This window comes from Monodon monoceros, unplaced genomic scaffold, assembly GCF_005190385.1.
Source record: "Monodon monoceros isolate NGI ecotype Baffin Bay Population unplaced genomic scaffold, NGI_Narwhal_1 Super_Scaffold_5, whole genome shotgun sequence".
NCBI classification, from domain to species: Eukaryota; Metazoa; Chordata; class Mammalia; order Artiodactyla; family Monodontidae; genus Monodon; species Monodon monoceros.
The window spans coordinates 45,252,363-45,266,030 of NW_021703782.1; the positions used below are offsets into that span (position 1 = coordinate 45,252,363).

General features: G+C 45.3%; 1 protein-coding gene across 1 annotated transcript in view; it reads right to left on the reverse strand.

The window, feature by feature from the left end:
- Positions 1 to 1,815: 1,815 nt before the first annotated feature.
- ACER2 (alkaline ceramidase 2) overlaps positions 1,816 to 13,668 on the reverse strand; it is a 30,888-nt gene continuing 19,035 nt past the window's right edge. The window contains exons 5-6 of the mRNA XM_029203586.1: positions 7,985 to 8,122; positions 1,816 to 4,735 (exon numbers count right to left, since the gene is read on the reverse strand). Of these exons, the coding sequence (XP_029059419.1) occupies positions 4,549 to 4,735; positions 7,985 to 8,122 (325 nt within the window). The 3' untranslated portion in view covers positions 1,816 to 4,548. The remainder of the gene's footprint in view (positions 4,736 to 7,984; positions 8,123 to 13,668) is intronic.

Consider the following 13,668-nt stretch of genomic DNA (forward strand, 5'->3'; position numbering starts at 1 on the left):
AGCTTTAATATCAAACATAGCTGTCACAGTCAGTTCAGAAAAAGAGCATAAAGTGCAAAAGCTCCATTTCAAAAGGCCTTGAATTACTCCCAAAGTAATGGAGATTAAATGCTACCACAGCCAGTGGGCCTACCACCCATATACAGCACACCCTATATGAAGTACAGAACAAGGTATATATCTGAAAATACTCTATTTGCTCTGATTACATATTGTGGTTACAAAATCGCCTTAAATCTGGTTTAACATATAGGGAAAGACACAATTCAAACAATTAGTCCCTTAGAGTAGGGGTCATTAAAAAAAAAAACAAAAACCATCTGTAGGAGAACAATGTCTATAAAATCCATTGAGAATCCCAACCTGGCCCAAGACTCCTCTTTCACCAGCTGGGTCAGCAAGACCCAGGCAAAGAGCTGGCTATTAAAGGTTCCAAGTTCATTTGCGGAAAAGGAGCTATGAGGGGGCTCTGGCCAGGCAAGCTTCAGCCCTCACCTGTCCCCCAGAGATGGTTCCATGTCAGCCCCGAGGGATAAAGAGCCAGGGAAGGATCACATCCCAGTTTTGGAGCCTTCGGTATGGCAGCAGCTCATGTAAGCATAATGAACTAGTAAGAAGTTTTTACACACCTGAGAAATCCAATAAATAGAATACATGATGGTATTTTTACAAAGCCTGTGCTTGATGACCATCAAGGTTAGTCCCCCAATAGAACAACTTTGATCCACAATTCATGTTTTATAGGCACTCTTCAGAAGGACAGGCACAGAGTTCCCCCAAAAGGTAGCCTATTACCAAACAGATGTAGATATCTCATCCCCAAACACCTGCAATATATTCACTGAAGTGCTTGTTTTACATTATAATAATAAAGGGGAGAAAATATTTTCTAAAAATCATTGAACACTATAAAACAAGAATCATTAACTTAAGTGATCACTTGGTAAATTAATGTTTTTTAATATTCTAAATCCAGTTCCTGCTGGGTATCTCTCTTAGGCAAATTCTAACCAGAACAAATATCTAATAGCCATGCTGAGTAACCACCGTGACCTAACTCCTAAACGTCAAATCTCCACTTCCCTGAATTATCAGGGGGGAAAAAAGGATTCTTGATTGCACATCAATTAATGAAATAAGCTATGCACTTTTTTAAAATCTGAAAACATCAAAACCTGTAGAACCATATATTTAACAGCTATTTTCTATGACTTGTCCATCTAAGTGCAGAAGCACATCAAAAAGCAGAATTCAGTTCATTATTTCTTAGGGTCCATTCATGTGAGGCTCGATTAAAAGGGAAGGCTCAGTAGTAAGTCTTAGAATCCAGTGATGAACACTCAAGAGCATAGCTAACTCTTGTATATCCCAAAACCTGCTCTTCAGGAAAAATATACAACTGGCATTTATATTCCATTCAAGGTACAAGATCAACTGTCAGCTCTAAAAGACATCAATGGACAACTATATTAGGAAAAAAAAGACAAGAAGGAAATATATCAAAATATATTAACAATGGTTGTCCTTGAACTATAGAAATACACATGACTTTATTTCTTCTCCATCAACTTTTCTTAATATCCCCATTTTCTTTAAAATGCATGTAGTGCTATGAGCACTATGAATACAAATCTAAATATAAATATGCATGATGCCATAAATCTAACTTAAAGTAAGATTGGTATATTCTTACTCTTTTTAAAATTTTATTTATTTTATTTATTTATTTTTGTCTGTGTTGGGTCTTCGTTGCTGCACGTGGGCTTTCTCTAGTTGCAGCGAGCCGGGGCTTCTCTTCGATGCGGTGCGCGGGCTTCTCATTGCGGTGGCTTCTCTTGTTGCGGAGCACGGGCTCTAGGCGCGCGGGCTTCAGTAGTTGTGGCACACAGGCTCAGTAGCTGTGGCACACAGGCTCAGTAGTTGTGGCGCACGGGCTTAGTTGCTCCGCAGCATGTAGGATCTTCCTGGACTAGGGCTTGAACCCGTGTCCCCTGCACTGGCAGGCGGATTCGTAACCACTGCGCCACCAGGGCAGCCCTATTCCTACTCTCTTGATTTACCATCCCACGCTGGCAAGCATAGTGATTTCTGTTCAAAAGCGAAGTCTTGTCTTCCTCAAATATACCCCATTCCACACTTTTTTCTCAGTCTTCATCTCATTAAAACCAATCTCTAGCAGGGCATTCTGTTTTTCATAACAAAAGCATTCTCTCCAAAACTTAACTTAGTCATTCGTCTTGTAGGAGAAGCAGAGAAATAGTCCTGTGAGTTAGTGTACTTACTTCCTTACTTCCAGCAGAGTCACATTGTATCCCTATTTCCAAAGGTCACTCAGAACCTTCCGGAAGGGCAATGTCAAAGCCTTGGGGGCTGGAGGTGGTGTTTCCCACGGAACACACCCTTCATTTCACAGGGAGAAATGGTCCCTCCTTAATGGTTGGGACAATGCTCCCATAACTGAGGAGCTTTCGAGACAGAAATTAAACCTCACACACACACAAAACATTTCCTACACTCGCTGCTTCTCCCTATTTACTTTTTCCCACTAAAAGAGCTGGGCTTAAAATACAACAAACTCCCTACTTGGAGCATTTTTATATTGCAGGATGGAGGAGATGAGAATCCGTGCCTGGTGGGTCAATCTGGATGGTCTGACGTTTCCCTTTAAAGAAAATTCTGGACTTGAAACCCAAAGGACTTAAGAGCAGTTTTTCCAATTCTGTTCCACAAGCCACCTAGGTCTCATATGGGTACATTAAAGATTCCACGAGTATTTAATTCAAATACCGTTTTTTAAACTATAATAAAGCAACATGTACACTCATTCAATATCAAATTTTTCTACCTTGGAAACCACCAATTTGTTAATTTCCATTTTCACTGCCTTTTATATTATTCACGAAGTGCTATAAGTTCAACCTCGAAATAAATTTAAGCTAATAAAATACAAATTATTTCACACATTAGGTCTCCATAAAGATTTCTTACTGCCAACAGGGTTCTGCTGCTAAAATAATTTGAAAACCACAGAAGTAGAATAAAGTCACTCATTTCTAAAGTCTAAATTCAGTTGCTTCTTGGACTTTTCACCTGCAATTCTGTGCAAATTTTAACCAGAGTAAGAGTTCCCGGACAAGCCAAAAACTGCTACTGCCCAACTCTTAAATACTTAGGACAGTGACATGATTCCCATCCACACAAGAAGGACACATCTGTTCTGCCCTCTCCCGTGATGGAATGTTGCAAAGCAAGAGATGCCTGAGTTAAAATGAGTATCCCTGAGGTCACGAATTCCCACCTCGCACCTTGAAGACATATGCGGAGTCTCCCATTCAGCCCAGTGAAGAGGACAGCAGTTGCAGCCAGTGTCACTTTAGGGGAGAACTCAGAAGGCAAGAGATTTGCCCTGCTGCACCCAAAGCAGCCAGTGTGTAGTTAAGGCCAGCACTTAAGAAAAGCACGTGGTCAGACGCCGGCGCGGAGAAACCACAGGAAGCACCTCATACTGTGAGGATACGGAGTGTTAATTCCCACAGTAAATATCAAAGACAGAAGCGGCAAGATTCTTGAGGATAATTTCCGGAATAGGACAGCATACAGGAGGCTTCCAATGAGGACAACTTCTAAAACGTCATGTTTGCTCCAGTTTGAACCAGGACCCCTACCACGATTGTCACAGGCCGTTGGCAATGTCACAGAGGTCAAGCAGTAAAGGGGTGGGGTCTCTGCATGGAACGCTCACACCACTCACACCGTAGCTAGTCTTCTCTTTGTGTGTTGGAAGGTACTGGGCTGGGGGGCAGGGACCGTGTCAGCATTTAAAACTTGTGCTTATCTTCAAGAACGGCTTAAAGTGGAGTGTCGTTTTTGGCATACGCGGAGGGTTTTTCTTGTTAGCTTCACCCTGATCTAAAGTCAAGTTCCCATCTCTCAGAAGAGGTAGCAGGAAAAGGATGCACACGTGTATGTAAACCCTGGGTTACGGAGAGATGCAAGGGGGGAAACCAGCCTCCTTAGCCACAAGCCCTGTGTGTGTTCCATTTGTTTGCTTCCGTTTCAGGACAGTTTCCCCAAATGAAAATCTCTAGCCTCTTCCATCATACAGTCAGAGGGTCTTGTCGGGCGCAGGATTTGTCTGTCAAGGGAGGGTCCGCTCCGAGAGCACATGGGAACGGTGGGATCTGGAGCAAACTCTCACCAGGAAGCGAGGCGTGTGCAGCGCTGGGTCCCCCACGGGACGGCTCTGCCATCACCATAAAGGACGCAGCCCAATGAGCACTGCAGCTGGAGGTGACACTGAGAAGACACACCTAGTGCCCCTCGGCCCTCTACTTCCCATCTTTGGGAAAGAGGAAGACACCCGCTGCTCCCCAGGCACCGTGGAGTCCTGGCGGTCCACAGACACACTAGTTAGAACCCAAGGGCACTGAATTTTTAAAAGACAGACCCCACCCCCGACTCTGCGAACCCCCCTGGCTGTCTCTGCTGACAGATGAAGTTTAGGTGCGTGAGAGAAGGTAAGCAGAGAGGCCAGCCACTGCCTTGCCATCACGTGATCTTGACCGGTGATTTCTTGTTGGCGCACAGAAGGGACACGTAGGGGACACCGATGAAGGCCCATCTCTCGCTGGGCCAAAACTTGATGACAGGGCCTTGCTCGGGTATCTCGGAGGCAGCATCAAAGTAGGCGAAGCACACGCAGCCCAGGTAGGCGGCCAGGCAGATGAGGACGTGCCTGCGATGGAGACGCGGCGGCGTGAGAACTGAGAGAACCCGACGCAAGTAAGACTGTGCTCGGGTTTAGCCCGTTCCTCCCTCCAGCTAACCTGCCTCTCCTGGATGCAAAGACAGGCAGGGGCCTCCTTTAAGTAAGAAGGGGTGAGGTTGCCCAACAATCCCTGGAATAGCAGAAGAATGGTAACTCCTGAGCCAACAAAGCCTCTTTTGGAATGTTCTAAAACATTCCAGCTTGATAACAGGAAAAACCTGCAAATGCCTTTGGGGCTCAGCCGAGAAGACCGAGGCCCCAGGATTTAAAACAGAGGCACTAATATGATATCACTTATATGCAGAATCTTAAACAAACAAAAAGAACTTACTCACAAAACAGAAACAGACTCACAGACTTAGAGAACGGAACTTTTGGTTCCCAGGGAGGAAGAAGGGGGGGAAGGATAGACTGGGAGTTGGGATTGACATGTAAATAAATTGATTAATGAATTAATGAATTAAACTAAAAAAGCAAAATAAATAAAACAGAGGCACTAAGGAAATAACCGATGAGCATGTGGAACTAGTCCCCCCACCCTTCTAGCTTTAATAATCGGCTGTACATATCTGACGCCCTTCATTAGGAATAATTTTATACTGATTCATCTGCTTTTGCACTTCAGTAAGGGAACTCTTTTTTATTACTATTATTAAATTCACTGTGCCTGTAAAAAGTTTTCATATTGATCTTTATCATGCAAGGGACCATTTAAAGGCATGTAATCCTACTTTTGTACCTTATACTGAAACTTAACTCCAGATGAATTAAAGGCTTAAAATACATTTAAAGACATAATTAAAGAAAATATTTTTATAAACTTTGGTGGGGAAGGCCTTTCTTAGAATGACACAAAGTTCAGAAACCCTAAAGGGAATGGCTGTGAGAGCCACGTGTAACGCACGTCTCTACATTTAAAAACGCATGGAATAAAGATGGCTGTAAGAGCACTGCCAGTTTGCTTAGTTGAGAACAGTGTCATTTAAGGGATGTCACAGTCACACTGTAATGCGTACAGAAGGGAGAGAAAAAAAAAACCTAAAGGAAAAGACTGACAGATGTGAGAACATGAAAATTTTAAACCAGTATGGCACACAATATCATTAACATACTGAAAGATAAATGGGAAACTGGGGGTAAATATTTGCACCATGTGACAAAGAATTAAAATCCCTATCTTACAAAGAACCAAAAGACTAACATCTCATAGGGTGTCTGGGATTTGCTTTAAATAATCCGGGTGTGGGTGGGTAGTGGGTGAAGGTGGCATGAATGAGATTGGCCTCATGTAGATCCTACTGAAGCTAAGTGCTGCCTACCTGGGGGCCCCATGTATTATTCTCTGTACTTTTGAAAATGTTGCAAGTGTGCCCAATAAATGGCCTATAGGTAGTAAACAGTAATGACTGTCTCCTATGTGTCAGGCACTAGGTGCTGGATATAAACTTTTAAAAATGGAAACACTCCACAGGGACGATAAAGAAACTTAAAAGGCACATTTCAAAAGAGGAAAGATATAGTAATTTTACATTTGAAAAGATGCCCAACAAAATACTAAGTTTTTTAAAAGACATGAAAATAAAAATAAAATCTTTTCAGGTTAACAAAGATTTTTTTAAAGTTACTAATATCCAGTATATGTGAAAGTGTATCTTACACTTTTACTATCTTACAGATTTTAGTAAAAAGTGTTAGTTGATATAATATCTCTGGATTTGGCAACATATTATAATTTAACATAAGGACACAATTCAGGCATATGAACAAATACAGATGTTCATTACCAACTATTTGTAGAAGTGCAAAGTTAGAAATAACCTACATATCCATTAATAGAGAGGTTGGTTAAATGAATTATAAAGCATCCATATTGTGCGGTATTAACTGGACACAAAAACTGTTGAAGATAATATAAACGCACTGGTAAGGAAAGCTATGATCTAGTATTTAGTTTAAACAACAAAAGAAGGACCGATATGCATCATGTATAGAATGATGTTATTTTTGCTTTTAAAAGGAGAATTAGAGAACTATGTATATAAAGCACCTGGAAGGATACACTTCAGGCTGTTAACAATTGTTCTCTCTCTTTGGTGGACAGAATTATGAAAGTCTCCCTTTCTATACTTACCTATTGTTTAAATTTGTTATAATAAATAAATATGTCACTTTACAACTGGGATGAAAAAATGGTTCAACTTTGTTTTTGTTTTTATTTTGAGGCCACACCACACAGCATGTGCGATCTTAGTTCCCCGACCAGGGATCAAACCTGCACCCCCTGCAGTGGACGCACGGAGTCTTAACCACTGGACCACAGGGGAAGTCTCAGAAAATGGTTCAACTTTGGGGGGGAAAAAAAAAACAACCTCAGAAAGTACACCAAATTTAGAAACAAATTAAGTTGGAATCCAAGTTATTACAGTCAACTTTTTGAATTTTACTTATATCACTGTATGATAAGGGAGCTTGGATCGATTAAAAACGTACTATATCTTCAGTGAGAGCCTATTTACACAGGTGGATACATTTATCAAAATTTACCAGACTACACAGTTAAAATCTGTACATCTGATTATTCCCAGGAAGAACACCACTGGGTTTCCTCCTCAGCTTTCTGAGTACAGGATTCTGCGTGCTGTTTTGTAGCTTTCTTTTTCTTAACAGTGTATCCTGAGCCTTCTAAACTGTAGATGCTCCAATTCCCCATTACTGAGTTCCTAGACTGGTTTGATGTCACCAGGTGGGTGATCCTGAACAAAGCCAAAGAGACTGTCCCTAGGTGACCTGTGAGGCCCAGGCTGGTCACTCAGGCTCAAAAGGCGTGCCTGGTTCCTATTCAGGACCGTCCTATCCGCACATCACATCTGTCCCAAGCCTTCGCCACCTTCCCCCACCCTGGAGGTCTAGCTAGAGCTCAGGTTACGGATTCAAGTTCCAAGCTCCTTTCTGCTTTAATAATGGAACTAGAGGTGAGAGACCACAGACACGAAGCACAGACAATTAGGTCTGTTTGTTCTGGCTAGGCCTGCTCCCTGGCGCTCTTTCTGCTTTTTCTATCGCTTCTGAAACATCTGACAGTCTACTTGAGGAGAGGAGGCACCCAGGCTCAGCTCTGTCCCCTGTGTACATTTGCGCCCCGCGCAGGGAGAACGGAGTGACAGCGAGGGCAGACCCTGCCTGGTGACCACCCACCCCACCACGAGCGGGGCTCACCACACGCAGTGCAGGTAGGGAAAGTGGAAGGACGACAGCAGCTCACAGAAGGCCCGGTCACTGATCCAGCAGAAGAGGGCGAGGGTCCACCAGAGGCCCGAGAAGAGGCCCAGCTTAAAAACACGCACGTTGTCACACCTGCCCGGGGATACAGAGAACAGCTCGTGTCAGTCCTGGCTCCCGTTGCCTTGCTGGCCACTTCTTCTCTGCTTCCTCTTGCCTCCCTGGCCCCTTGGCACCGGGGTTCCCACCCAACGCCCCGTCACACGTGCTCACGGATGTAAACACCGTATGTACCCTGATGGCTCAAAAAGCCACACTCCTCACCGAGGCCTCTCCTTGACTCCAGACTTAACAAACCACATGTCACATTCTTGACATGTCCACCCGATGCCCAGTGTTGATCTAAAGTTTACACGTCCACAACGTACTCCTAAATCCTTCCTTCTGCCCAATGCCCGTCCTTCTCCCAGCCCTCTCAGGAAGAGGTCACTCTGTGCTTTCAGGACCTCAGGCCAAGAACTCTGGAGTCCTTGTTGTCTTTCTCACCCACCCCACATCCAATCCATCAGCCCCTCAATATATATCCAAAATCTGACCTCTTTCCATCACGTCCACCTGGGTCCAAGCCACCATCACCTCCTGCCTGAGTTACAGCCACTGCCTCCATCCAGCCCCGCTCCTACAGTCACCCCTCAACACCCTGCCCAAAAGCCTCCGACTGCTTCCCTTCTCCCAGAGGGCAAGCCAAAGTGCTCACGGAGGCCACGAGGCCCCAGTGTGCTGGCTTCTCCTCTGTGCTCCACCCCCGTCCTCCATACTCTGCCCCTCACTGCCTCTGCTCATCAAACCCCCCAGGGACCTCTGCCATTCCTCCAAAATCCTGGGCACATTCCTCCAGGCCTTAGCACTTGCCGCTCCTGCCACCTGGAATGCTGTTCCCAGATATACACGCGGCTCGCCACCTCCAAGTCTTTGCTCAGACGTCACTCAGTGAGCCCTCTGCTGAGCACTGTTCCTAACAATCGCACCACCTGTTTCTACCCCCTAAGTGACCCTCGCGATCACCTTCTTCCCTCCTCTAGTTCTCTCTGTAGCGACTACAGCCCCGCTGACATCCTCCGTGTTTTCCTTATATATTTAAGACCTATCTCCTACCAGCAGGTAAGCTGCTCACTGCTGCACCTCCAGCCCCTGGGACAGCGCCAGGCACATAGGAGACTCACAGCACTCCTGAACGCACGCTGGAACAAAAGTGTTTCTGAAATAAACCCCAACAGCTCAAAGGAAATTTCAGCTGCCGTTCTCTTTCCTTGTCACCAAATGGCTCGCAAAGTGGGTGACTTCTATTCCTAGGGAGAAATGCCCAGAGGCAGTTGGTGGCTGAGGGTCCTCCGAACCCTCCCTCAGGGTCTCTTTCCCTTAAAGGACTGCTCCCCGGTCAGTCAAGCTCGCTCACTCTCAGGGTCAGCATTGGTTCATATTTGTTGAACGAGTAGACGGTGTCAGAAGCCTGACTTGCTGGGACCTTTCCCAGCTGCCTGACAGAAACGTGAGTAAAAGCGTCAGTGAAAACGGGATGGACAGCAGGCTCAGAGAGACCCGCTCAAAAAACAAACTGAGAAACCCTGTCGGTAGGAGGGCTAAATGCACCACTTGAAAAAATTTTTGAAAGAATTAATAGAGCCCACAACATAAGTAGTGAGTACTTTCCAGTTTAGTGACGAAAACAGAGATGAACAATTTCCATTTTCCCTCTTCTCTTCAGCACACTCTCCTCTGAACGGCTCACCCTTGGACCCGCAGCCCCTCTCCCAGAGCCCTGTCCCCTCACTCTGCCCATTTTTCTCCACCCCTGCAGGTCTCAGCTTCAAGGGCACTTTCTCAAATAGACTTTCTCTGACAGCCCAAGTACCATCAAACTCCCCCATCACATTCTCTCCTGGGGCCCTGCCATCTTCCCTCATAACATGCATCACAGGCTGAGATCGTGTATTTGTTTAAGTGTTTGTTAATACCTAGTGTCCGCCCAGACTGTAAGACCAATGAGCGCAGGAACTAGGCCTACTCTTTTACTAATGTATATCCAGCATCTAGCAACAGTGCCTGGTCCAGAATAAGCACTTAAAAATAAGGCTTGCTCCATGAACAGATAAAACTGTCCTTCACTTCTTTATTTTAACTGCCTCCTAGTGATCTGATCAGAACATTTTTTTAGATTAAAAAAAAAAACAGTAACAATATTGATTGGGTACCAAATTCTCAGAATCCACACCAGGCACTGTACAAGGCAAAATAAGCAGGCCTGGGCTTCCCTGGTGGCGCAGTGGTTAAGAATCTGCCTGCCAATGCAGGAGACGTGGGTTCGAGCCCGGGTCTGGGAAGATCCCACATGCCGCGGAGCAACTAAGCTCGTGTGCCACAACTACTGAGCCTGCGCTCGAGGGCCCATGAGCCACAACTACTGAGCCCATGTACCACAACTACGGAAGCCCGCACGCCTAGAGCCCGTGCTCTGCAGCAAGAGAAGCCACCACAATGAGAAGCCCGCACACCACAGTGAAGAGTAGCCCCCGCTCGCGGCAACCAGAGAAAAGCCCACATGCAGCCACGAAGACCCAACGCAGCCAAAAATAAAATAAAAATTTATAAAAAATAATAATAATAAACAGGCCTCTTGCCATGTTAAAAGGTAAAATGAAAACTAACAAAAACAAGCATCAACAAATATATGTAGACAGTTAGCCTGGTATAACAGGAACTATGTAAGCTCAATTTAACTAAACCTAGGAAATCTGGCTTAAGGGCCACACCAGCACAGAGAGCTGTAGATGCAGTGTAGGTGGCAAGAGAGGCTGAAAGGCAGGTGGTCACGGAAGAGGCGGGGCGGGGCTGACACTTGTGAAGCAGGGAGGGAAAACAAAGTCCTGCAGAGCCAGGGACTCAGGGCACCTGGTACTGACCCTTTCTCTGCTTCTAGAGACACAGGTCCTGCTGTACACCACTAACAAGGGCTACATGAACTTGAGGCTTGCCCAAACCTGCGCTTCATCAGGTTTTATCCCCACTTTTCAGGGCTTATATCACAATGTCAATGTAACGTTAAACGGGAAAAGCAGGACACAAGTCATATATATACACACATATGTATCAGGACCCTATTTTAGGATAGAAAAACTGAGAGGATGGCTGTCGTTTCTTCTCTTCTTGACCCTTTGTTGTGCTCTCAAGGTTTTCCTTAACAATAAATTCACTCCTATAATCAGAAAAAGTCTATTTCAAAATATTCTCAACACAGCTGAGTCACTTGGTGATGTGACAGCACAAATGTCAGTCACTGTCAGGTCATGACCCCCAGACATAAGTAAATTTTGTTTCCTCCTGGTGTGAGAGAAGGTTTAATAAGGACAATGAATGTATGAAAAGACTAGAAACAAGCTCTAGGAATGAGGCTAATGAGAAATGGAAAGCTAAAAAACAGCCCCTCCCCTATCTGTTCTGAGCAGAGGGAGGTGGGATGAGGAACATTTAGCTGAGACATGACAGATCATTGCTGATGACAAGCAGGGAACACTCTGGAAGGACATGACAAGAGCGACAGGGCATCTTCTTGCTGGGGATGTTATCAAAGCAGGCCAACAAGCATCTTCTCTTTCCTCTCCGGGACTTGAGTGGGAAGTGTGACACAGCAGTGTACGGGGTCCTCGTCCCTACCCACGTGGAGTTACGTCAAGCAGAGGAGACAGACATTGAGCAAAACAACAGCACGAATACTTTTTAAATTGCAACCAAGATGGGGGCCATAAAGGAGAAGTATGGGATGCTCTGAGAGCATATAAATGGTTGAGCCAAAACCTGAAGGATGAGCAGAAATGAACCAAGCAAGAGGGTCAGAAAGAAGGGACAGCATGCACCCAGACCTGGAGCCGGGAGAAGCCAGGCCCCCTTGGGGACACGGAAGGTCAGAATGGCTGGAGGACAGAATGTAAGGGGAGCTTTGTGGGGGAGAGATCCACAGGCAGGGACCACGTGGAGGATTTTGAACTTTAACCTAATTGTGATGCCAACCAATAGAAAAATAATGATGATCAGATGAGATGACTGGGGAAGGAAGAGGAAGCCAGACCTCCGGCTTGAGCAAATGGGTAAATGGTGCTCTAATTTACTGAGGCTGGAAATATTAAGAGAGCCAGAACTGGAAAGGGAGATCAGGAATCTGGGTTTGGATAAGTTGGATTTGAGATGCCTGTGACACGTGGAGTTGGAGAGGTCAGGCAGGCAGCTAGATACACAGTGGTGGAGTAGAAGGAAGGACTGGGTTAGAGCCATTTGCATACGTACAGGAATTAAAGCCATGGAGTAGACGACAGGTTGTAGGGGGAAATATAGTGGGAGAAAAGCAGAGAGGTGAGGGTGTACCTTATGGGGTCCCTACATGGACAGGTGCATAGAAAAGAAGGAGCTTACAAGAGGGGCTTGAGAGGACCTGCCGCAGAGTTGGTAGAAACTCAGGAGGGCGTGGTGTCATAGGAATCATGGGAAAGAATGTTCCAAGGATGAGGGGGTGAATTGTGCAGAGAGCTGAGATTCAGGAGGACAGAAAAATGACCACTGGACGCACAACCAAGAGGGTTTGGGTACTGAAGTGGGGACAGAAGCCAGACTGGAGTGGCCTGAAGACTAAATGAGAGGTGATGGATGGAGACAACTTTTATTTATTTATGCGCGTGTGTGTGTGTGTGTGTGTGTGTGTGTGTGTGGCCACGCCACATGGCTTACAGGATCTTAGTTCCTCGACCAGGGATTGAACCCGGGCCACAGCCGTGAAAGCTCCGACTGCTAACCACTGGACCGGCCAGGGAATTCCCTGGAGACAACTTTTAAATAAGTGTGGCTGCGACAGACAGGGGAGAGAAAGGGTGATGGCTGGAGACAGATGTGACTGAGTCCAGGTTTGGGTGTTAGAGAAGATGGGGGAGACTCAAACACGGCTGCAGGCTAATGGGATGGATCCTTTGGAGAGGGAGGAGTGACACAGTAGACAACTTACAGGGGTAAACTAAGCATAGGAGAAGAGGGAATTATCAAGGGGCAGAAAGGCTGACCCTAGGTGGAAGCGGGGATACTTCCCATGATGTGGCAATCTGCTAATGTCGTGATGAAGACCAATTAGCAGTAGTGAGGACTAGCTTTTTCGGGGCCAAGATTTTAAGTATGGAACAGAAATTATTTCCTCTGTAGTTACTTGCAAAGGTTGGAATATTACAGAAAGATATGTTTCCCTGCTTAAAGATCACAGCTGTGAAGCAGAATTTAAACCTTAAAATCATCTGCCCTCGCCACTTGCCTTTCACTTGCTCCTGTTTAGGTGACATGAATTTAGAAGTTGCCCTTTCCTTAGCTGCCTTTTAACAAAATTAGAGACTAAAACAGATGATTAGACTCAGGAGTTAAAATGACAACAAGATTGCAATGAATTCTCAAGAAACGTAGGGAAGAGCAGAACATTCTGTTGACTTCAGGCCTAACAGCAGGCAGCATCACTGGACTGACTGCCACAAATCCATCCAGATGTCTTTATCGGCAATTTATCGGGTTGGCCAAAAAGTGCCTTCAGTTTTTAAGTAAAAATAAAAGACACACTTTTCATGTTCACCAAGAACTTTACTGAACATATTCATCCT